The 26,524-nt window shown below is 42.0% G+C and overlaps 1 protein-coding gene across 2 annotated transcripts in view; it reads left to right on the top strand.

The window, feature by feature from the left end:
* Nucleotides 1–26,524, top strand: part of ATP9B (ATPase phospholipid transporting 9B (putative)) — a 581,467-nt gene that overhangs the window by 495,323 nt on the left and 59,620 nt on the right. For both annotated transcript variants that reach the window (XM_073631215.1, XM_073631214.1), the window contains exons 17-20: nucleotides 10,177–10,269; nucleotides 19,194–19,277; nucleotides 25,087–25,257; nucleotides 25,395–25,493. In XM_073631215.1, the coding sequence (XP_073487316.1) occupies nucleotides 10,177–10,269; nucleotides 19,194–19,277; nucleotides 25,087–25,257; nucleotides 25,395–25,493 (447 nt within the window). The remainder of the gene's footprint in view (nucleotides 1–10,176; nucleotides 10,270–19,193; nucleotides 19,278–25,086; nucleotides 25,258–25,394; nucleotides 25,494–26,524) is intronic.

The raw sequence follows: 26,524 nt of genomic DNA, 5'->3' as shown, positions 1-26,524 counted from the left end.
CGAGGAAGGCGAGTGTCCCTTGGACACGGCGCTTCCCCGATCAGGGTAAACAGCCAATGAAATTGGCTGTTTACCATGTGACCGGCTGTGTCCAATCACAGCCGGTCACAAATGTAAACATCGAGTAGCGGTTACCATCTGATCCCTGCTCTCTCCTCACACACCGATCATGAGAGGAGAGAGCAGGGATCAGTGAGTGAAATCAGTGTCTGTCTGACATTATTGTTTTGTACTGTGCACAACACGGCCCCCCCCCAATAAAGAGAACCTGTCACACAGCCCATCTGTCACACAGCCCATCTGTCAATCAGCCCATCTGTCAATCAGCCCATCTGTCAACCAGCCTACCTGTCACAGGCTCATCGCCATCGGTACCGCCACACAGGCTACCAGTACCGCCATCGGTACCACCACCAGTAACGCCACTAGTACCTCCATCAGGCCCACCATCTATACTGCCACACAGGCCGCTACCAGTATCGCCACTAGTACCGCCATCGGTACCACCACCACCCATACCGCCACCTGTACCGCCATTGGTACCACCACCTGTACCGCCATTGGTACCACCACCTGTACCGCCATCGGTACCACCACCACCCGTACCGCCACCGGTACCGCAATCACCACCTGTACAGCCACCACCACCTGTACCGCCATCGGTACCACCACCACCTGTACCGCCATCGTTATCGCAATCACCAACTGTACCACCACCTGTACCGCCATCTGTACCACCACCACCTGTACCGCCAACAGTACCGCAATCACCACCCGTAACGGTACCGCCACCACCACCCGTACCGCCATCTGTACCACCACCACCACCCGTACCACCATTGGTACCACCACCACCCATACCGCCATCTGTACCACCACACAGGCCCGCCACTAATACCTCAATCGGTACCATTACATAGGCCCGCCAATAAGCATTGCCATAATGTCCCAAAGGGTTTACACACCTGAGGAGGCATATGAGATTCTTGCCATGTCGGATGATGAGAGCAGCGGGGAGCTCACATCATCTGGTTCGGAATACGAGCCAGTGGAGGATAGAGAATGAGATCAGGACCAAGATCAGGACCAAGATCACGAGATCTGCCCACCACCAGCAGCGCCAGACCCCAGGAAGAGGGGCCCAGTACAAGTACTGGAATTACCCGCCCAACCCGAAGAACCCAGCCCCAGTCCTACCTTTCCGATGCCCTGGCAAACCCCTTATGGTTGCCTGCCAACTCAGGATCCGCTATCATCCCCCCTTTCACCGCACAGCCAGGTGTGCAGCCCGACACTACAAATTTTTCTCAATTCGATTATTTTTCTTTATTTTTCCCACAAGATTTTCTGCAGAATATGGTGGATCAAACTAATTTGTATGAATCCCAATTTATTGCTGCCAACCCCAATTATTCCTACGCCCGCATGTTCCAGTGGCGATGTGTCACACTGGATGAATTTAAATTGTTTTTGGGCCTAACTTTCAATATGGGGCTTACAAAAAAGAATGAAGTCCAAATGCATATTGGTCCACCAACCCCATCCAACACATGCTCATATATTCCCATATATTCCGCTGTCATGTCCAGGACGAGATACGACATGATTATGCCTTTTCTCCACTTCAATGACAATTCACAGTGCCATCCCTGAGATCATCCCAACCATGACAAATTGTACAAGATATGCCCCCTAATCAATTCCTTTTCCCAGCGATTTTCATCCCAGACCAAAAAATTTGTGTGGACGAGTCTCTCATACTTTTCACTGGCCGACTGCACTTCAAGCAGTATATACCAAGCAAGAGAGCCAGGTATGGGCTGAAGTTAAATAAATGATGCGATCAAGCCACTGGATATGTCTTCACATTCCGGATCTACAAAGGCAAAGACTCCCAGCTCCAGCCCCTTGACTGCCCCACATATATTGGAACCAGTGGGAAAATTGTCTGGGAGCTGGCATACTCCCTGTTCGACAAAGGATACCATTTATATGTCGACAACTATTATACCAGCCTGCCCCTTTTTCGTCACCTTTATAGTAAAAAAACCCCGGCCTGTGGTACCTTAAAAAAAAACCGTAAGGGATTCCCACAAAATCTGTTGGCAAAAAAATTACAAAACAGAGAATCGGCATTCATGAGGAACGAGGAGGTGTTGGCCATAAAGTGGAGGGACAAGAAAGATGTCCACATCCTCTCTACCATCCACAATGACACCGTGGTGGAGATCCAAAGAAGACGCAGCCCCATTGTAAAGCCCGAATTTGTCCACGACTACAATATGTATATGGGGTGGGTGGATTTAAACTATCAGATGCTACAGCCCTATTTATCAAACAGAAAGTCCAGTTACTGGTACAAGAAAGTTGCCTTTCACCTGTTTCACATGGCCCTTTTTAATTCGTTTCTCTGCTACCAAAAAGCAACTCAAAACCAACAAGTCACCTACCTCAAGTATATTGAAGATATCGTCACTGCCCTCATTTACCAACAAGGTCCCGCCCCAGGAAGCATTCGCTCGGATAATGTGAGTCGACTTCACGAGCAACACTTTCCCTATAGCATTCCCCCCACAGAATCTGGAAGAAGACGCCAATTGAAATGCCGTGTATGCAGCAGAGGAGGAGTCAGAAGAGATTCCAGCTATTATTGTCCCCAATGTCCCTCCCAACTTGGCCTGTGCATCGGAGATTGCTTCAAAAATTATCATACATCCATCCAATATTAGTTCCCTGTATTATTACCAGACTGCCATTTCCCCATTTGCCTGCTACCATGTTAATTAACTGACCCTGGCCTGTTTACCGACGATGTCTTTGCTTGCCGATTTAAACCACGTTTCTGACTTCCACATGCACCAACCTCAGCCTGTTTACTGACGATGCCTCCGCCTGCCGATTTAAACAACGTTTCTGACTTCCACGTGCACTGACCTTGGCCTGTTAATCGACCATGTTTTTGCCTGCCACTTGGACTGATCTTTTGGCCATCTACTTTAGTACACAGGGGTCTCACATATGTGAGGGGCTTCAGAATAGCGTTCTGAGTAGAGAAAAACAGTTTTTCGTTTTCTGTGCTCCCAGAACAGGGTCTGGTTGCCCGGAGGCTTCAAAGCGATTTGGGTGGGAGAAGCCTCTACCCCTGGCCCTAAGCTTGATGGTCCTTCCTGCTACCTGGACCAATAGTTTGGCTGTGCTGACCATATTGCTGCCTGTAGAGACCCATGACATTATGGACCATGTTTCTTCCTGCTGTTTGGACCAATACTTTGGCTGTGTTGACCATATATCTGCCTGCTGCCTCTACTGACTTTGGACAGTATCTCTGCCGGGACACCTCTGCCTGCTACCTGGACCTGTGCTTTGGCTGTGCTTTGGCTGTGCTCTGGCTGTGCTTTGGCTGTGCTCTGGCTGTGCTGACAGTATCTCTGCCTGTACGAACTATGGACAGTATTCCTGCCTGCTGCCTGGATGATTGGTTTTGCTGTCGCTGACCTCATTCCTGCCTGCTGCCTGGACCGATGCTCTCCTCTGTGGACCACTGCACTTCTAAAACCACAGGTAATCTTTTGTTATTTGTTATGTACTTGCTATGTGTTAGAAATATGAAGGGCCTTCAAAAATGTAATCGGTAGTCAGAAAATGATATGTGTAATTAATGCTGCTAGAATGCCTGGAGGTGCTACTTGGATTTTGGGCCTCTGTATGTGGCCAGGCTGTGTAAAAGTCTGACACATGTGGTATCGCCATACTCAGGAGGAGTAGAAGAATGTATTTTGGGGTGTCATTTTTGCTATGTACATGCTATGCGTTATAAATATCTTATAAAGGGACAACTTTGTGTAAAAAAAATGCATTTTCATTTTTTCCACATTTTCCAAAAACTTCGGGAAAAAAATGAACCATTCAAAAGACTCATTATGCCTCATAGATTATATGTTGGGGTGTTTTCTTTCCAAAATGGGGTCATTTTGTGGACAATTCCATTGTCCTGGTGCTCCAGGGCCTTCAAAAATGTAATAGGTGGTTGAGAAATGAGAAGTGCAATTTAAGCTTGTAGATCGCCTGAAAGTGCTACTTCAATGTTGGGCCTTTGTATGTGGCCAGGCTGTGTAAAAGCCTCACACATGTGGTATCGCCATACTCAGGAGGAGTAGAGGAATGCATTTTGGGTTGTCATTTTTGCTACGTACATGCTATGTGTTAGAAATATCTTATAAATGGACAACTTTGTGTAAAAAAAAAATGCATTTTCATTTTTTTCCCACTTTTTCAAAACCTTCTGGAAAAAAATGAACCATTCAAAAGACTCATTATGCCTCATAGATTATACGTTGGGGTGTGTGCTTTCCAAAATGGGGTCATTTTGTGGACAATTTAATTGTCCTGGTGCTCCAGCGCCTTCAAAAGTGTAATAGGTGGTTGAGAAAGGATATGTGCAATTTATGCTTGTAGAACACCTGAAAGTGCTACTTCAGTGTTGGCCCTTTGTATGTGGCCAGGCTGTGTAAAAGTCTCACACATGTGGTATCACTATACTCAGGAGGAGTAGCAGAATGCATTTTGGGGTGTAGTTGCAATTATGCATATGCTGTGTGAGAGAAATAACCTGTTAATATGACCAGTTTGTGTAAAAAAAAAAAAAAAATCTTAATTTTCCCAAGAATTGTGGGAAAAAAATACAGCTTCAAAAAACTCACCATGCCTCTTAGTAAATACATTGGACTGTCTGCTTTCCAAAAAGGGGTCATTTGGGGGGTATTTGTACTTACCTGGCTTGTTAGTGTCTCAAGAAATGAGATAGGCCTTCAGGTGAGATAGTACATCAGGTGTGATCAATTTTCAGTGATTGGCACCATATTCTGTAGACTCTATAACTTTCACAAAGACCAAATAATATACATTAATTTGGGTTATTTTTACCAAAGATATGTAGCAGTATAAATTTTGGCACAAATTTATGAAGAAAAATGACTTGTTTGCAAAATTTTACAATAGAAACTAAAAAAAAGTATGTTTTTTTCAAAATTTTGGCTTTTTTTTGCTTATATCGCAAAAAATGAAAAACCCAGTGGTGATTAAATACCACCAAGAGAAAGCTCTATTTGTGAGAAGAAAATGATAAACATTTTGTTTGGATACAGTGTAGCATGACTGAGTAATTTTCATTCAAAGTGTGAGAGCGCTGAAAGCTGAAAATTGGTCTGGGCGGGAAGGTGCATAAGTGCCTGGTATTGAAGTGGTTAAGGATCCTGCAGACCGCTGGGCAGAATCAGTGTTGGCGATATCCCTGGTGTCTCAGACACTTACTGAATGGGCCAGGGCTTGGCGGTAAAGTTTATCCCCGGGACACGTGAATTTGGTGTAATTGAATGTGGCGGATCAGTTGGTCCAGGGCCTCAATTACATTTGTGATGTGTCCTTGGATGCTGCACCGCTCCTTTCCAAGCGCTACGTCTTGGCGGTGGTGCTTCAACAGGTGCTTTGTCTCAAATGCTGGTCTGCTGATCAGATTTCTAAAAAGGTCTTGATGGATCTGCCCTTCCAGGGAGACCGTCTCTTCTCTGCTACCTTGGATGACATCATCAGGAGCGTCACGGGAGGCAAGAGTACACTCCTCTCACAGGCCAAGAAGGGGATTGAACCACAACGGAAGTCCAGACCTTCTTTTAATAAGGTTTTTTCATTGCCTTTGCTCCTCTAACAAGGACTCTATGCCCATTTTTTGCCTTGTTCTCTTCCTTACTCTGAAATTCTGGCACTGCTGTGGTTAAGAGCTTCTGGTTTTCAGGCAGAATAGCAATTCAGATGGTCCAAAGGGGACACACCCACTCCTTCCTTCTCCATTGAGAAAAGTACTTTCATTCATCACACTGCTTATAACATAACCTGTGAATAGGAGTGAGTCTGATGAGTTGCAGGATTCTCACCCCCATTCACAGATCATGTTACAAACAGTGTAATCAATGAAAGAGCTTTTCTCCTCCTGAATTCTCCTCCAAAAAAAGTGGAGTTCTGATAGCTATCAAGAACTTGGTATCCTTTAAACTAAACTCTTCAATTATAGACAAAGAAGGTAGTTATGTTTTACTGGTGTATAATATTAATGAACGTTTATACACAATAGTAGGGGTGTACACTTCTAACACAAGGCATGGCTCCTTTTTTCATAAACTTTTCAAATGTATAGCCAAGCATAAACAAGGTAACCTGATTGTAGCAGGTGATTTGAATCTGGTCATAGACCTTAAATTAGACACTACCTCAAACAGGAAGCCAATTTATTCTCCCTAGCCAACCTCTTACTAAAAGAGGAGATGTATGATGTATGGAGATGCCTACATGCGTCTGAAAGAGATTACTCACACTACGCCCCCAGATTCAATCCATATTTTAGAATTGACCTCTTTCTGGCGGACAAATGGTTGCTTCAACAGGTTTCCCACTCCGATATAGCTGACATCACGTGGTCCGACCATGCTGCAGTATCTATCACGATCACGGAGGGAGCCCCCTAGTGTCCAACCTCAGTGTGGCGCTGTAACCTCAAACTGCTCAATGATCCTACCACTAAAGAAAAGGCCCTCCAACACCCAGAGAGGTATTTTACCTTAAATGATAATCCTGATGTAGATATATTTACATCATGGAATGCCCACAAAGCATATGTTAGAGGGGTGTTGCTACAGCTGGGTGCACGCGCTAAAGGGCTCCATGCCGACAATTTGCAACGGATAACATCTGAACTCGATGAACTAGAACGACAAACCAGACCCTTCTAAAGCATCTCAATTAGCCAAGTTACGTATTGACCTCCGCTCCCTGATTCAAGGGATTCATGACCGTATGCTTAGACAACTCAAGATAAAATATTACACCTCCCATAACAGAGCAGGACAATTTCTTGCAGCCGGACTCAAAGCAAAGAGAATTAAGGCTAAAATAAATTTTTATACCACGCACACACCAAACAAAAAGTGTCCAACCCCAAGCAAATTGTAGATGCATTCGCAGACTGTTATGAATCACTCTATAACCCACAGGTGACTCAATTTCCACATTTCTAGATAAACGAAACCTTCCTTTAGTGACCCCTTCGGAACTTGGGCATCTAAACCGTCCTTCTCAAGACCTGAAATACTTAAAACTGTGCAGTTCGTGCCGAGTGGAAAATCACCAGGACCAGATGGCTTCTCGGGAGAGTACTACCAGACATTTAGCTCTAAACTAGTCCCCTATCTTCAAACTATGTTTTCCGTCGCAGCAACTCGGTCATCTTTTCTTCCTGAGATGCGGCGGGCAAACATAGTCACCGTACCAAAGCCAGGGAAGAACCCTGATTGCCCTGCTAACTTTAGGCCCATATCTCTACTTAATGTAGATGTTAAAATCTATGCCAAACTCCTGGCGCAAAGACTAAAAGAGGTGTTGCCCAGACTGATACAACCAGACCAGATGGGATTTGTTTCTGGCAGGCAAACATCAGACGCTACCAGACAAGTAATAAACATTGTTCATTTCGCGGAGAGATGACGGATGCCTTCTCTGCTACTTCCTATTGATGCTGAGAAGGCATTCGATCGAGTACATTGGAACTATATGTCGCAAGTCCTGCAGAAGTTTGGTATTCAAGGCTCCATTCTATCAGCAGTATTGGCACTATACTCCTCAACTTTGGCGCAGGTGTACACAGAAAACATGTTATTCAAGCCCTTTCTCATATCAAACGGCACAAGGCAAGGATGTACCTTATCTCCCACAATATTTAATTTAGTAATAGAACCTTTAGCAGAGAGAATCTGCTCAGATCCACAATTAAGAGGGTTCATATTTCGAGATTAACCCCACATTATTACCTATTTGCGGATGACATCATTCTGGTCAGTGTTGCCAACTGCCCGTTAATTTACGGGCAGCCCGTAAATTTCACCCTATTTTTGAGGTGCCCGTAAATATCCATTACGAGCAGCGGTGCCCGTAAAAAAGATGGCTGTAGGCCAACAGTGTTACTGTGCATGCGCCGTTTCAAAGCCTGCCGGGCTCGGGAGAGCTCGTACACGCTCGGGCGGGTGCATGCGCAGTGATGTAACGTCACCACCTGGCGCCATTTTTGAATAGCTGGCACTCGTTCTCGGCTGCGCCTCACCACAGCAGGGTCTGGGGAGGTCGATGAGGCCTGTGCCTGCTGATGTCCCCCCCCCCCCGCAGATGACACTTACTTTGTGCCTGTAACCCGTGCAGTGCCAGGTGGTGGGGGGTACCTATCAGCTAGACATAACATGGGTCAATGTCAGTGGGCACTCGCCCCCGGAATCAGCATACTGCAGAGTCACTGTCCTGCTACTTGGCAGCAAAACAACATGAAGGATCCTGATGTCACAATGCAGAGGTGCTTCCTGGTGCTCAGAGCACCCATAAGGTCTAGAAAAGGAAAGACGCTTCAAATTCTATCCATCCATCCAGGTCAGACGTCACCTCAGATGGGTATTGTGCTATACTGAGCCAAGTATGGAGGAGGGAGGACAGATAGACAGCAACTGAGCAGGAGCAGAGCCATCCACAGAGACAGACCCCCTCCTGTACTCTGTCCGCACAGCCTCTGACCCCTGTACTCTGTCCGCACAGCCTCTGACGCCTGTACTCTGTCCGCACAGCCTCTGACGCCTGTACCCTGTCCGCACAGCCTCTGACGCCTGTACCCTGTCCGCACAGCCTCTGACCCCTGTACTCTGTCCGCACAGCCTCTTATCCCTGTACCCTGTCTGCACAGCCTCTGACCCCTGTACCCTGTCTGCACAGCCTCTGACCCCTGTACCCTGTCCGCACAGCCTCTGACCCCTGTACTCTGTCCGCACAGCCTCTGACCCCTGTACTCTGCACAGCCTCTGACCCCTGTACCATGTCCACACAGCCTCTGCCCCCCCACCTGTACCATGTACGCACAGCCTCTGACCCCCTTCTGTATCATGTAAATGAAGAAATATGTTTTTTGACTTTTGTTTAACTTAAACACATTGCTAATAGCGCTAGCTACATGTTTATAGTTTACATATTGATATTTGCACTGTTTAGCACTGAAAACAGGCATTGTAGGTACTTTTTTGCAGTGCCAGTAAAAAAAAAAAATCTGGCTTTGTCAGTAAATGTCATGATTTCTGCCAGTAAAAAAAAAAAAAAAAATTGGTGGTGTTTGTAAATTTTGGGGTCCTGCCAGTAAATTTTACTTTTTTGGGTTGACAACACTGATTCTGATGCTAAAAAATTCACATATTTCTCACCCTAAAGCCCATGATATTTTGACAGAATTTAGTCAATTATCATATTACAAGGTCAGTCACACTAAATCTTTAATTTTTAATTTGGACATTCCCAACCATAAAGTATCCAGATTGAAGGAAAAGTTGCCGTACTCCTGGGCTGAAAAGAGCTAACTTATCTTGGTACCCCTGTGAACCCAACTCTAGCCCTACTTAACATAGATATTGACCAATTTCCACCGAAATTAAGGGGAATAGTAGCTAATATTTTATTCTCTGCCAAGCTAATTCTCACTAGGCATTGGAAACAAGACCTAGCTCCTAACCCGTCAGAAATTGAAAATGTTACCCAACAATATTATTTGTGTGAAAAATCTTTCATTCCACACATATGTTCTTTCTGTGCTTTCGAACACATGTGGGGACTGTGGGCCTCTAGGTATCCACCTTCGGATCCAGAACGTCTCCAGTCTAAATGAAGACAATTTACTGTTTACTGTTCATTTACTGTTCATTTTCATTTCTGTTCACATATTACTGTTTGAGATTGTTTCACCTACAATATAGTCGGTGCTGATCTGTTATCCATTGTTCAGATAACATGACTCTGCTTATGAAGTTATACTCTGAGTGCCTACAACTTGATATCTTGAAAACTAACGTGCCTAAGTACATGTTACATGTTACTTGATACCTGTATCTACAATATACCTACACACATAATGTTACTTACCATGAATGCTCATCCTGCATTTAGCGGCTGCATCCGCAAACAATTGAATGTTTATGCATAAATAACAATAAAAACTATTGAATAAAAAAAAAATACAAAATTGCATTATGATCAGAAATACAAACATAACTATATGTACATTGATAGATTACTTGTAACTACACTATTGTGTTGTATTTTTTTCAGGAAGAGTCTTCCGGAGAAATCACATTCTATATGAAAGGTGCTGATGCTGCCATGGCTGGCATTGTTCAGTATAATGATTGGTTGGAGGAGGAGGTAAGTCTTGCAATTGGATTTTTGTAATCTTAACACTATACTTACAAGCAGTGCTTTAAATAGAGGGAGGAGGGGCATGATGGCAGACACCACCCTCTACAGTGTCCACAGTTCAGAAGTCTAGAAAGTCTAATTTACGAGTTAGGGAAATAGAGATTAAATGCATTACAGTCACAAAGGGATAATAGAAGAAACAAAGTAAATCACCAGCTGTCATTTTTTCATGTGCATTAGTTATGCTAGTTTCTGGTATTTTACTTGTTCTTAAATTGCCCTTAGTATGTTTATGGGTGTGGAAGAGGCTTTAGATTGTGTAGTCACGGTGACTGATGGCCTATGTTGTACAGACACTTGGGAAGTATGATGGGCTCAACATGCTAGCTTCACCCTTTTTATGGAAATATGGAACTGGGAGCACACTTTATGTGGGACTAGATAATAATAGTACTGTAAATCTTTTTAACGTGTTTTCATGAGGTGCCTGCACATACTTTCAGATTGGTTGTAAACAACTTGTTTTACCCATTGAGCCCCAAAATCTAATAGCAAATGGATATTTACATAAACTGTAAATATACAGTATAATTTGATAGGCTGCTGTTATTTTTAAGCATACTGGTGTTCTATTTGCATACCACAAATTACATAACCTATTGTCTCTTGCACATGAGAAGGGCAGCATAGTTCTGGTGGATGTTCTGGTTTCCTCTCACAGTTTTAAAAGATAATTTTGAGTATATTGAATTTCTCCCATGTGGTCCCTACCTATTCTGGTATCATTTACCAATGGCAAAAAATAAATAAATAAAAAACATTTTTAGGTACACCTCTAAAAAAACTGTGTATAATTTCTCTATATACTATGTGCTTAGTGAATATATGCCATTGTAAGGTTTGTCCTCAGTTCCCAATGTGTTTTGTTCACAGCTTGTTTACAGGCTTTGTTTTTCTGTAATCATCTTAAACTAACCCTCTGTCCTGACAATATAATAATAGAGTGATCACCATGCATATGTTGATGATGGTATTGGCAATATAAATCAATATATGCTGCAGGCCAGTTTCACTTAATCAGAGGCATGATTAAATTAAACTCCCTGAAGACTGAGCAAAATGTCATAAAAATTACTTTTAGCGATAATGATACATAATTAATTGTAGGCAAAAAAACTCGGCTTAATTTATTAAACAATATTAGGTCAAATCAATATACTGCTTTCACCAGTGACATTTATTACACTTATGTATTTAGCTAATACACAATAGATGATATAGTTACATCATTAATAGTTGGTTTCAGCTGCATATAATATGCAATGTTGGATACATTCTGCATATACTGTAAGAGCATTACACCAGAAATGTTTTATTTTCTTTTAAATAAAACACATTCTGCCTGGGTTTCCTCAATGTTTTAGTCCCCACCTTTCACAGTTCCCTACAACCTGCTGCTGTTCACAGTGATCAGCAAACTAATTCCAACAAATCAGAATGGTTACTACTTAGAATTATTGTATTTTCTGGCCTTGCAGTACCACTGGATTTTATTTTCCAGTGGGCACTGCATGCACGCTTTAGAAATTACATTTCTTGTTAAAAAGGTAAACCTAGTGCCTAAGGCACTCTTTTTATTTTGAATACTTGCAAAATTCTTTTTAAGATTGGCTGACTTGTAGTTTACCATAGTGTAGCTAAAGAATAACTCTTCTGTACAAAAGCATTTATAAAACAATATACTAAATATTATGTCTTGCTCATGAGTTTCTTTAAGCAAAATGTTAGATAAATATAAGATAGTGATAGTGTGGTTGGCAGAATATAATGCACCAGACTTAAACCCAACTGCCAAACCTGTACCGTATTTACATCCTTCGGTATATACACATACAGAACTATGCAAAAGTTTTAGGCAGGTGTGAAAAAATTCTGTAAATTAAGGATGCTTTCAGAAATAGAAGTGTTAATAGTTTATTGTTATCAATTAACAAAATAGAAAGTAAATGAACAGAAAAGAAATCCAAATCAAATCAATATTTGGTGTGACCACCCTTTGCCTTCAAAACAGCATCAATTCTTCAAATCTTCTAAGTACATTTGCACACAGTTTTTGAAGTAACTTGGCAGGTAGGTTGTGCCAAACATCTTGGAGAACTAACTACATATGCTCTGTGGATGAATGCTGCCTCAAATGTTTCTGTCTCTTCATATAATCACAGACAGGCTTGATGATGTTGAGATCAGGGCTCTGTGGGGGCCAAAAGTACATATATAAAAATGATGTGCAGCGCTCAAACGTGAATATGTAAAAACAATGAAGTAGAATGTGAGTGACCACAGAAATTGGAATTATGTACTTCTACACATTCATGATTTGAAAAAAATATTAATAAATAAAGAATTTTGTACTTCTACACATTCATATGTGACAAATCAATGTGTGTAATGTAAATGACTACAACACTGTATAGAATAGTGATGTGAAAAGTCAATATGTGAAATATAAATGACTACAACCAATAATAAAATAAAATATAAGTAAATATATAAAATAGTGACGTGAATGTCACAGGACATCCAATGTTCAATAAGTCAATATATTAACATACAGAAGTAAATACAACATGAAAACAGTCCAAAAAAGGTAGTGAAGAGGATGACTTCTAAACCAAGAAAAATATTTCCAAGTGACGTCAATATTGAGTGAAAAAACAGCAGTGGAACCACCACCGGTTGTGTGAAGGCTTACTGAAGACTCAAATGGGCTTATGCTCAACAAGTTAACAAGGCTTGTGGTGTAAAACATCAATGCATGGAACCTCAGCACCTGTAATCATGATCAGAGTGGAAGAAGGTCCATTCGTTAAGAGATCAACACAGAACAGCAATCCTTAGAAATAGCCAGCGTGATGTGCTAGGTCCTCTCATGCAGTCAAACAGTACAGCCAAAAAAGAAGAACCTCCACATAGTGTGAGCCAGTAAAATACGTTTAATACAATAGGAAACTTTCACATTTAGTAGGTGTATAAAGCGCTTATAATGTACAGTATAACCAACGCAATGACATCCTCAGGGCTTGTACACATCATCTGGGGTATGAGTCTGCCGTAGCCACTGCGTTTATATAAAGTATAAGACCTCCAATCATGTAAATGCCCATCAGTGATTGCAATCTGTGCTTCAGACATGTTAACATGGCACTTCCTGTTTGGCAAAATGGTGCTGGAGCGTGCGTTCCAAGCCTCAATCTGGGTTGAGTTGAATATCCCATAGAATACTAAGGGGGCGGGTCAATGCTGTTCAAGCCTCGCTCTAATCACTCAATAGAGTGTACAAATCAGATGACACGCGAAGCGCCCTATACGGACGTCAGCACTTACCCCGCCTATATCGCCCCCACTAGACCCTCGCTCTGAAAAAAACAAAGCGGCTGATGTGTACGCCGCGTCATCAACAGGAAGCTAAAGAATGGTGATGCCACCATACATTTTTGAAAAAAATTAAGCGAATAATCCCATTCAAAATAAATGTTTGAAAAAGTGAATAATGGAAAAACTGAATGAAAGAAATTTAAAAATGAAGCAATCACAGGACTGGTCGCTATCGTAAAGCCCCCAGTTATAAAAAATTATGCAATTGATTATACAATTAATAATACATAATTATTTAAATCAGGAAAAATGTAAAATCAATGTGAAAAATGCATTTACTAAAAAAATTTTAAGAAAATGTTAAAAAAAAATTCAAAAAGTTTGCATTACAGACAGAAAAGTGTAATATGCATAATTAATTTCATGACTTATTAATAAATGCGTTAATGTCCCACTCGATATTTAAACCTAAGGGGGAGTGGCATTGAAGCTCATAGATCCAAAAAGTTTTGAAGCGCGACATGCCCCTGGTTGTTGCCCCGCCCCTCCAAGGGGGAATGTACCTGTCAATGACTAAAAATTCAGTACCCTTGGGGTCTAAGTTGTAGAACTCTTGATAATGTCTAGGGACATTATGTTTAATGTCACCCTTTTTGATAAGGGTTATATGTTCGTTAAACCTTACAGAGAAAGCACGGATTGTTCTACCCACATATTGCTTGCCGCAAGGGCAAGTAAGCAGATATACCACATTTTTTGTGGCACATGTGCAAAAGTGTTTGATGTCATATGTACGGTTAGTAGTAGCCAATTTAAACTGTAATGTCTTATGTCGTCCTCGTGTGTTATAGTGACATACATTACACTTCTTGCATGGGAAGTATCCAACAAGATTGTGGAAAAAAGGATGCTCTTACGGGGGGAATGAAAAAATTGTACTAAAGCGCTGATATGCTGAGTGGATAGTAAATGATGTAAAATAAATACAATAGTGAAAAAATGTGCAAATATCAGGGACTTGAATATAAATATATAATAACCACAATCCTCAATGAAAGGTAAAATCCTCAATAAAAAATGGGTGAAAAATAGGAAATTACCAAATAATTAAAAGCAGCTCTTAAGTGACAAAGGTGCTCTGATTGACACTGAAATAAACTAATTAATAAATATATAAGTGCGCTAATAATTAACTTCCTAATATTGATACTAATTAAAAATGCAAAACCATAGCTGTCTTCATAAAACATCCAGGTAAAATTCAGAAGAAAATATGAAGAATAATACCAGCAAACATATATTAATCTCAATCCTTAATAAATCAAACAAATGTTCTCCATATGTTCAGAGAAAAAAACATCCATTTCAACAGTTTTAGCCGATTTCTTTAATAAAACAATCCAAAAACGGGGCTGCACATCTCAGCCCTGCAATTCTGAGGCTTATTAGATGGTGAATTAAATCCTCCCAATTCGTGATTAAAATATTGCAAAGAGACAAAAAGAAGAGAAATATCATTGCGCAATGAAGCTACTTTATAAGATCATCTGCATCCGCATCATAATCACTCACATTTTAAAGGAAGAATAAACAGCGCTTGTGAAACAATCAGGAACAGTTTCATTTTCCTTCCTCTCACCGCTGACACTATGTATCGGATGACGTCACTGGCTCCTTCCGACACGTTTCGTCACATGTCACGTGATTTCTCTATCATCTCTCTTATCACCCAGCTTACAGGACTAAACACCCGTTTTTCACAGACACCTGCAGCACAAGCAGCTTTTGACCAATTAAAGACTCTGTTCACCTCAGCGCCCATTCTGCAGCACCCAGACTCCGCATCACCTTATGTCCTCGAGGTGGACGCTTCAGAAAATGTTTTGGGAGCCATCCTGTCTCAGCGTCGAGGAACGAAGTCCCTGTTGCATCCCATCGCCTTCTTCTCAAGGAAACTCAGTCCCGCGGAGAAGAACTACGATGTGGGTGACCGAGAATTACTAGCCATAAAGACAACCCTAGAAGAATGGCGGTATTTACTGGGAGGAGCGGCGCACCCCATTTTGATCTTTACCGATCACAAAAACCTCGAGTATCTTAGAACTGCCAGACAATTGAGGCCACGTCAAGCCAGGTGGGCACTGTTCTTTTCCCGTTTCTCCTTCCATATTACCTTCAGATCGGGTTCCAAGAATGGCAAACCCGACACGTTATCACACATGTATCCAGAAGAGGAAGGACATCAACAGACAGAAACAATCCTGCCAGCCCAGAGTTTTCTGTTGCTATAAGCAGACCTAATCACCCAACTTAAACAGGCATCCACAAGGGATGTTCAACCACCAGGTGTCTGTTTCCAGGAAAAGGAGGGGCTATTCTTGCAGAACCAAAAGGTATTTTTACCCCCAAGCTTGCACCCCAAGATCCTAAGCCTGTGCCATGACCACCCCTTGGCGGGACATTTTGGGGTAACCAAGACTGTGGAGCTTGTACAGCGGACCTTTTGGTGGCCAAATCTAAGCTCTGATGGTAAGGATTATGTTGGTACCTGTGTGGTCTGCAACAGAAGCAAGAATGATAAAACCAAAGCCTGGGGCATGTTAAGGCCATTGCCCATTCCCAAGAGACCCTGGGAGATGATCCGTATGGATTTTATCGTTGAGCTTCCACCTTCTGAAAAATTCACCACAATCTTTATGATCGTGGACAGATTAACAAAGATGGCCCATTTCGTCCCCATGTTAGGAACCCCGTCTGCAACAGAGATCGCTTGTGCTTTCATCAAGGAAGTGGTGAGACTCCATGGAGTACCCAGCAGTATCACCTCCGACCGAGGGGTACAATTTACATTGAAGTTCTGGAGAGACCTGTGCAAGATGTTAAAGATCGAGACTTGTTTCTCATCAGCCTATCAACCCCAGACGAGTGGCCAGACCGAGTGCACAAACCAGACGTTGGAACAGTATCTTCGGTGTTTCTCATCCTTTGCCCAGGATGACTGGGCATCTCTTTTACCCTTGGCAGAATTCGCCTACAATGATGCTGTTCACTCGGCCACAGGACAAGCCCCGTTTTTTGCAAATTACGGGTACTTCCTAGCTTTCCAGCCCGACATCGTGCCTGACATCCGCCCGCACCTACTATTATCGATGGTAACGAGGAATACGAGGTCGAGACAATTGTGGATTGTAGGAAGAGAAGGATTGTGATCCAATTTTTAATCAAGTGAAAGGGCTACGGGCCTGAGGACAACTCTTGGGAACCAGAGACCAATCTTCATGCCAAGAGACTGATACAGGCATTTTTCAAGGCTCACCCCGAAAAGAGGTTACAGATGGGCATCCAGAGGTTGCCCACTGGGAGGGGGGCAATGTAAGAGAAGTCCGGCTATTAGACGCGCATCTGCGCACAAGCAGGGGAACACCAGACATGTATTGGCACAGGTGCACGCCAATGCGCGGGAGCACACAGGTGCGTGCGCACGTGAACGTATGGGCGCCAAGTAAACCTATTTAAACTGAACACTGACACATGAACATTGCTGAGTGGTCTTTCAGCTAGTGCTTGTTTACCTGATCTGTTCCAGCCTCCTGTGTCTTAATCTGGCTTCACCTGAACCTTCTCCTTGACCTCCGCCTGCCTACCTGATCCCAGCTTGTGTTTGACTCTGCTTCTGCCTGATGTTCCTGTACCTTGCTGCCCGTCTGTGTACCAAACACTGCCGGTGGCCCGTCTCTATCTCTCGTCTCGGTACCTGCTTTGTCCGGCTGTTGATGACCTCCTGGCTTACATCCCGGCTACACCTCCATCTGCTGACCCAGCGATAAAGAGCTCCAGCTCTCAGAGCCTGCCCAGCGCTCTTCAGCCACCTGGTTCCTGCCAAGGTCCAGCCAGCACTATCCACTACATTGGCCCTCGTGCCACTCTGTGTCCTTCACTCCCTGTCATCACTACCAAGGGTGTCGGACAGGAGGTGCAAGGGAAGCCCCCTCTCCAGCTCGATCTCCACCAGGTACGTGACAGTGGGGGCCAAACCATCACTTCTAGAACTCCTCCTTGTTCTTTATGCGGAAGATGGATTCTTAATGGCATTGGCTGTATGTTTGGGGTCATTGTTCTGCTGTGGAATAAATGTGAGACCAGTCACATGCCTCACTGATAGTATGGAATGATGGATAAGTATCTGCCTGTATTTCTCAGCATTTAGGACATTTGCAGAAATGCATTATTGTGCAGCCCCCATTTTTCTGCACCCCGGTTCCTAGAATTCCATGCTTAGTTGAGTCACTTAGCTTTCCGCATCTGAGGTATGGCTTTTTGGCCACAATTCTTCCATGAGGATCCCTTCTGGCCAAACTTCCCGAGATAGTGGAAGGTTGTACCTGAGTCCTACTGGTTTCCACCAGTTTTGTGCTGATGGCACTACTGGACATCGTCCGATATCAAAGGAAAGTAAGCATGATTTGTCTTTCTTCTGATCTGCTGCATTAAGTTTCCTTGGCCGACCACTGCATCTATGGTCCTCTTTGTTGCCCGATCAATGGTGTCCTCAATAATGAGAAATACAGGCAGATACCTATCCATCATGCCATACCATCAGGGAGGCATGTGATTGGTCCGAAATGTATTCCACTGCTGGACAACGATCCCAAACATACAGCTAATGTCGTTAAGAACTATCTTCCATGTAAAGAAGAACAAGGAACCCTGGAAGGGATGGGTTGGCCTCTACAGAGCCGGGATCTCAACATCGAGTCTGTATAGGATTATATGAGGAGATAGAACAATTTGAGAGAGCCTACATCCACATTTGTGGTTAGTTTACAAGATGTTTGGACATCTACTTTGGATATCTACTTTGAACATCTACCTGCTAAGTTCCTTCAAAAACTGTGCGAAAGTGTGTCTAGAAGAATTGATGCTGGTTTGAAGCCAAAGGGTAGTCGCACCAAATATTGATTAGAATTCGATTTTTCTTCTGTTTCATTGCTTTGCATTTTGTAAATTGATAAAAATAAGCAATTAAACTGCATAATTTTGAAAGCATTCTTTCTTTACAGCATTTCTTCACACCTGCCTAAAACTTTTGAAAAATATTTTATTTAATTATCACAGGTTTTTATATAGTGCTGTCAATTACATATACACATACTAGGGCCAATTTATACAGGAGCCAGTTAACCTCTTTGGAGTGTGGGAGGAAACTGGGTGTACCTGGAGGAAACCCACGCAGGCATAGGGCGAACATGAAAACTCCAGGCAGGTAGTGCCATGGTTGGGATTCGAACCAATGACCCTAGTGCTGCTAGGCGGAAGTGCTAACCACTTGGCCACTGTGCCGCCCAGTACTGTAGATATATATGTATAGTTTGGAAGCATTTTGGCTACACATGAGGAGCCATTCCAGACTGAGCGCTAGCGTTCAAACAGCCAAACCACTGTGTGCCGAATACATAATTTTGGGGGCTCAGCTTATATAAAACCATCTGATATTAAGATGCAACAAACTTACTCGCATAAGAATAACTCAACTGTATTGCATTTTATTTTCGCAGTGTGGAAATATGGCTAGAGAAGGACTACGTACTCTGGTAGTTGCCAAAAAATCCTTATCAGAAGAACAATATCAAGATTTTGAGGTATGAAGAAAACATTTAACTCTTTCAGTTACATGCATTGGCCAGTTAAATATTTTACTGAATTATAATCACGGTGAACATGTTTTTTAAAATATACAGTATACATATAAAATACTGAAGTACTTAGGGACTGATTTATTAACCAGTCAGTCGTACCTGTACATTTACCAAGGTGTTCTGTTGCTTCTTTTTAGCTAGGTTCTTCAGTCTCATAGTTCTTGTTACAGATATTCCTGTTGTCCTAAACCTGCTCAGTTTGATAAAATTCCATCTGAGGGTGGCCCTAAAAACATCAACTGGCTCAACAAACAGCTTTTGGAAAAATTAAAAGAGCCTGAAAATTTGTTGGCTAAACAGTGACCACATCCATTCTGATGCAGCCACCTTTTAGGTATTCTGACAACAGTGGGCACTGGCTGTCAGAATACAATAGCTAGTAGCATGATGTTTAGCGTGGATGGAGGAACCTATTTGATTTTTCTAGTTTGGGATGAATGAGAGAGATGTGTGTGTAGGACTAGCCTTACTCTCATAAATAAAATAATGGTTATGTGATCAAGTGACAAAATGTAGGCAAAACATTGTGGTTGCAAGAAATAACACAACTGCGAGCCTAACCAGAATATACTTTCTTAGCTAGTGGCATTTGTGTTTCCTGATAGGTAACAGGGGCTCTTTTGCTACACAGTAAAATTATGAATATTATTTAAAATTTTGACTTTCTTTTTAATAATTGTCATGCAGAGAAACTTCAGGTGACCACGTTTTACTTATTTACAGGGTGAGTGTCATGGCAATAGATTTTGACTTCCATACTATGTTGTCGTGTGTACATGGTAATCAGTAGCTATCATACATCATTTAATCAGAAGCTCTGGATTAGAGACATGCGAAGATGCAAAGAAATTAGAATGCTCCCTCTCCATAAAGGAGTTTGATGGCCCTGAAATAGATGAGACTGGGCAAAAGCCCTAGGCCCAATGGGCTGACAGTTCAATACTAGTGAAGTGTTTTTCTAACTTACTTGGCACCGAGATTTCTATCTTATTTTAACACTCTAACTCTCACAACAAAGCCAGACACTTGTTAGAACTCTACATAACAGTTATACCTAAAGAAGGTAAAGATGAAATGCACATCTCAAGCTATTGTCTAATTTCCTTGCTTAATGTGGATGTTAAGATGTATGCTAAAATGTAACTACTTCCACTGCTTGCTTCGCTAATCTTCCTGGACCAAGTTGGCTTTATCCCTGGTAGAGAAGCCAGGGATAATACTATTAAAGCTCTTAATCTACATTAATAGCTGACAACACAGAATAGACAAGGGTTCTTCCTTTCCCTAGATGCTGAAAAGATGTTTGACAGAGTGGCTTGGGACTACATGTCAGAAGTGCTGCGGACAATTGGGCTCCATTCCTGCATGTGCAACAGTATCCTGGCCTTATACTTCATCCATTAGCGAGAGCCAGAGTCAACAGCCACCTGTCGAATGCCTTTCGGATAAACAACAGAACACATCAGAGCTGCCCCTTGTCCCACCTGTACTGACGCTGAAATTGTTCCTCAACAGGCTACTGGCTAACCCTAATCTCAAAGGTTTCACTGTTAAGAACAAGGAGTATAAACTAGTCACCTAGGCTGTTGGCGTTCTCCTTTTTCTTCAGAACCACATACAGTTATGAAAATAAATATTTGATAAACTGCAGATTTTTACTTTTGCCCACTTACAAAGAAATGAAGGGTCTATAATTTTTATCATAGGTGTATTTTAAATGTTAGAGACAGAATATCATCCAAAAATCCAGAAAAAACACATGATACAAATGTTATAAATTGAATTGCAGTTCAGTGAGTAAAATAAGTATTTGATCCCCTACCAACCAACCATAATTCTGGCTCACACAGACTGGCTACAGTATGTGCTCATGTGGTACACAGATTAGTCCTGTCAATTTAAGAAGGTGCTCCTAATGACAGCTTGTTATATGTATAAAAGACACCTGTCCACAGAATCTCTTTCTTCCATTCAAACCTCAACATCATGGGCAAGACCAAAAAGCCATCAAAGGACATCAGGGACAAGATTGTAGACCTGTACAAGGCTGGAATGGGCTGCAAGACCATCAGCAAGAAGCTTGGTGGGAAGGAGACAAGTGTTGGAGCGATTATTCGCAAAAGGAAGTAATACAAAATAACAATCAATCACCCTTGATCTGGAGCTCTATGCAAGATTTTGCCTCATGGTGTAAGGATGATCATGAGAAAAGTAAAGGTGATTAGCCAGAACTACACGGGAGGAGCTTGTGAATGATCTCAAGGCAGTTGGGACCATAGTCACCAAACAAACCATTGGTAATACAATATGCTACCATGGATTGAAATCCTGCAGCACCTGCAAGGTCCCCCTCCTCAAGAAGCCACGTGTCCAGGCCAGTCTGAAGTCTGCCAATAAAGATTTAAATGAATCAGTGAAGGACTGAGAGAAAGAGCTGTGGTCAGATGAGACCAAAATTGAGCTCTTTGGCATTGACTCAGGTCGTTGTGTTTGGAGGAAGAAAAATGCTGACTGTGACCCTAAGAACACCACCCCTACAGTCAAGCACGAAGGTGGAAACATTGTGCTTTGGGGCTGTTTCTCTGCTAAAGGTACAGGCTGACTTTGCCACATTGCGGGGCCAATGGACGAGGCCATGTGTTGTAAAATCTTGGATGAGAACCTTCTTCCTGCCAAGGCAACAAATGATTGGCACAAGAAGAAGCACATTAAGGTCATGGAATGGCCTAACCAGTCTCCAGACCTTAATTCTATAGAAAACTGAAACTTTGAGTTGCCAAGCGACAGTTAAGAAAGAAGAGTGGACCAAAATTCCTCCTGAGATGTGTGCAAACCTGTTAACCAACTACAAGAAACGTCTTACCTCTGTGCTTGCCAACAAGAGTTTCTCCATCAATTACTAAGCCATGTTTTGCTTGGGGATCAAATGCTTATTTTACTCTCTGAACTGCAACTCAATTTATAACATTAGTATCGTGTGTTTTTTCTGGATTTTTGGTTGATATTCTGCCTCTATAATTTAAAATACACCTATGATAAAAATTATATACCCTTCATTATTTTCTAAGTTAGCAAACTTACAAAATCTGCAGGGGATCAAATAATTATTTTCCTCACTGTATTTCACTACCTGATCTCCTCAAGGACCTTGAAAGGTTGCAAACATTATCTAATCTGAAGATCAACTATGCTAAATCACTTATTAAGCCACACCAGAATTGATAAGGTGCATACGTGTGAAACGCCTTGTCTCAGCAACATCCCGAGCCTCAGTGGTGCGTTCCACCTGTCATCCATCCATAGCAGTTCCCCAGGCTTGGGCCAACATCCGGCACGGCTTAGTGACCTTGCCTCCGGCTTCCGAAGCTTGGATGCTGTGGCTCCGGTACAGTGAATTCACATCCTCTACAGGATTGACCCCTACAGCGGTTCCGCTTACAGCAGCTATTACATCAAGCTGAGGGCTTTCTAAGACCTTCTCCACCAGCCGGCTGGTAGCCGTGATAACATTATTGCTAGGATGTGGTCTGGACGAGATGCCTGTTACAGTGGTTGATTTATTCAACAATACCACAGAGCAGTGGATAAATGTTGCTCTTCACAGAGGCCATTTTTAATATTTTACATATGGTTGTGACTCAATAAATTTTCTTCTTTTTTTAACAAAATTCCAGTTTCTGCTAGATTGGATTGTGTTACCTGTTTGGTATAATTTGGGGCATGTGGGGCAATGAATTGTCATTTCGATGGTCAATAAATCCTAAGGGCTTTTATAGAGATGAAATGGTGCTTGTGGCTCTCCTTCCTGCAGCCCTTGATTACCTAATGGTGGGTGATAGGAGCAGATTAGTGATGGTGAGAAAAGTGCAAGCACTCTTCCTCTGCTGGCAGTACTATCTGCTATCTGGTTTATCTGCCAGTGTATTTGCTAGCTATTCATACTGTTACAGGAAAGTTGTTCAGGAATAAGCATTTTTACTGTATGCTGATTTCAGGAAAACAGAGTTGTTCTTTTGGGTACATTAGCAGCAGGTACCTAATTTATTTATAACATGGCTCAAATCTGTAAAGTTATTTGTGGGTTTTGGTTAAAATGAAGTAGCTGATGTGTATTTTATCAGATTAGAATGAGTAATTCCAGTAAAGTCCAGCATTTAGTCTAGCTGCTTTCATTTGAAAATAATTATATAACAAGTGTTCGGCGCAAACATTAACAGCAAAATTCCAATCATGTAAATATATACATAAATGAACTCTAGTAAATCAAAGCAGGATGTAAAACATAGAGTCCGTACTATAACACACCAGATTAAAATAATGGGAATAGTGTGAGTAGTCCACATTCACGGCAGCCTTCCGATGGGAATGAAAGCCATAATCCCGAAAGCACTGTAAAACAAGGAAGAGGAGGCGCCTCTGGGTGCAGACTTTAAAACAATTTATTAAAAAAGCAACAGCAAGGTTTGCACTCACATTTTAGGAGAAGGTAATAAGCATGGATAGTCCCAAAACAATCATGAGGATCCGTGGAGTCATCTCTCTCAGCTTCGGATATGCAGCTTTTTTTCTGTACAGTCCCAAAAATGCTAGATGTAAGCCGGGTGGCAACGGGGAAAAACAAGGAAAACGAGGCTTGGTAGCAAACAATATCCAGGCGAGTGCCGATGACGTCAGGAAACGCGTCGCACATCATGTGACGTCATCGGTACTCGCCCGGATATTGTTTGCTACCAAGCCTCGTTTTCCTTGTTTTTCCTCGTTGCCGGCCTTCTTCTAAAATGTGAGTGCAAACCTTGCTGTTGCTTTTTTAATAAATTGTTTTAAAGTCTGCACCCAGAGGCGCCTCCTCTTCCTTGTCTTATTTGAAAATAATTAAAAGTATCTTAAATTCTGCTAGTTTATTTATACAAGGCATTTGTGTTTAAATTAACTTTTCACAATCCCTTGCACACCAGAAATATGGCTGGGAGTGGGACTACTGCAGCCTCGAGTCAGCAGACTGCATTGTACTGCACACAATAAACTCACTAAGAGCAGGAGGATGAGATGTTTAGGTGGGTTTGTACTGTAGAATTGGGAAATTTCATGCAATAGCATGCATCAGTTGGATCCTAGTTACGTCAATGTTCAGAGATTGCTGGTTGAAGGTGGTCAGGTTGTCACAGCCTGGTTTTATGATGTAGCAAGTGATTGGCTAACCAGAATTGCAAATAATCTGGCATATGACAGTTGCTACAGCTCACTGCATATATTTAAATTCTGTCATTTACTATAGATATTTTCTGATGTAAATCTTTAAATAAAGAGAATGGTCTTAGGGGGCCCCTTCACAACAGGTGCATTAGACTTTGTTAATATGCTTTCATCAATGCAGGCTCAATGCAAGGGCACATAGAAAACAATTGTTCTGTTTATGTTCTGTTCACATCATAAGTGTGCATTGCTGTGTATTGCTTAAAAATGCAACATGGCACATCACCACATCAAAGCATGATCAACACGATGCTCTTCAGAGAAGATGTAGTACAGAGCATAATACACACAGGCTGATGTATACAGACCCTTAATATATATCAATTCAATGTCTTTTTAATTAGGTCAGTCATTACAATATGATTGTTTGTCTTTGTAAAATTGTGATGGTAGAATGTTACATGTTTTACTTTATTTAGGTTATTTTAAATTTATGGATATTTAATTTACTGAAGACTAAGAAATGTGTCTAAAATAGTATCTTGTGAAATGTCCTCAGAATCGATATAACCAAGCCAAGTTAAGTATCCATGACAGAACATTAAAGGTGGCAGCTGTGGTAGAGAGTCTGGAGAGAGAGATGGAATTGCTTTGTTTAACCGGTGTTGAAGATCAACTGCAAGCTGATGTCAGGCCAACTCTGGAGATGCTGAGAAATGCAGGGATAAAGGTAAGGGCTCTGGAGTTTTATCCTAAACATAAATGTAATTATTTAATGTCAACCATATAGACGTCTGTATATTTTTTATGTGTGTATATACAGTATCTACATTTAACTATTATTGTACATTTTTATTTTTTCATTAGATCTGGATGCTCACGGGTGATAAATTGGAGACTGCAACTTGTATAGCAAAAAGTTCTCATCTAGTATCAAGAAACCAGGATATTCACATTTTTAGACCAGTAAGTGTTCTAGTTGTAGTTTGCCACATATTTTTTCAGCCAGATAATGTTATTTCCTTTCTTGTCCATTGAGGGGTACAGAAAATGTGTAAACTTTGGGGTTAAGAGAATTGTACACTGGCAAACCAAAAACTGCTCAAGGTACCCCATCCTACTACCAGCACGCCTCAGTTTTTTTGCTGGAGTTCTGGGAGGGTGGATGTCTTTTCTTCAGCTCTGCTGTGGTAAAGACTAACCTATTTTTGCAAACGCTTTTTTCTTTATTTTGTCTTATATTTTTTTTTCTTCAATAATGACTCTTCTGTACATCACTGCAAGAACTTAGGATGTGTCTCTTCGATTGCAGCTATCCAGCATAGTTATTTTTAGCCTGTATTTTGGAGTGTCACATCTGGACCCTGCTGGGCTGGATGTTGCAAGAATAGCCTGGAGTCTAGACTCCGTTATAGTAAAAATTAGCTACGGATTGTTTTGTGTAGAGCTGCTGGCATTGCCTCAGCACTTACCCTGTCTCCGAAGATTCACTTTGACAAAAAGCCAGTAGAGCCATCTCTGGGTGGTAAGTCATTTACATAGGTCACTGGGCATCTTTAAAATGTCACATTTCCCATCTGTTTCCACCATGGAAGGAGTTAACGCTGTAGGATTCAACGTTTACATCATCTACTGGGTTGATTGTTGCACGCATGGTCCATACTTTATTCCCACCATACAATGTTGAAAAAACATCTCCCCACTGCTGCTTGTACTTGCAAAGGACCATGTGGAACTTTGATTTTTTGATCCCTTTCTGCTTCCCACCTGTAGTGACTTTGGTTACTCCTTCCCATCCAACCCTCACCCTCTAGTCTGGGTTTCATGAATACCAGGGGTTTTGCCTCATATCCTCAGCCTTATGTTGCCACGCAGTTGTAGCATGTCTGATTCTAGACACAGTGGAGGGGGGGTAGGCTATAGTCCTGCTGCGCCAGGTGTCCTCAGATTACACTCTAATAATGACCCAGGGCTGCTTGTAGCATACCTACTGATGG

Source organism: Aquarana catesbeiana, linkage group LG05 (assembly GCF_042186555.1).
Source record: "Aquarana catesbeiana isolate 2022-GZ linkage group LG05, ASM4218655v1, whole genome shotgun sequence".
NCBI classification, from domain to species: domain Eukaryota; kingdom Metazoa; phylum Chordata; class Amphibia; order Anura; family Ranidae; genus Aquarana; species Aquarana catesbeiana.
This window is presented reverse-complemented; position numbering and strand designations above follow the sequence as displayed.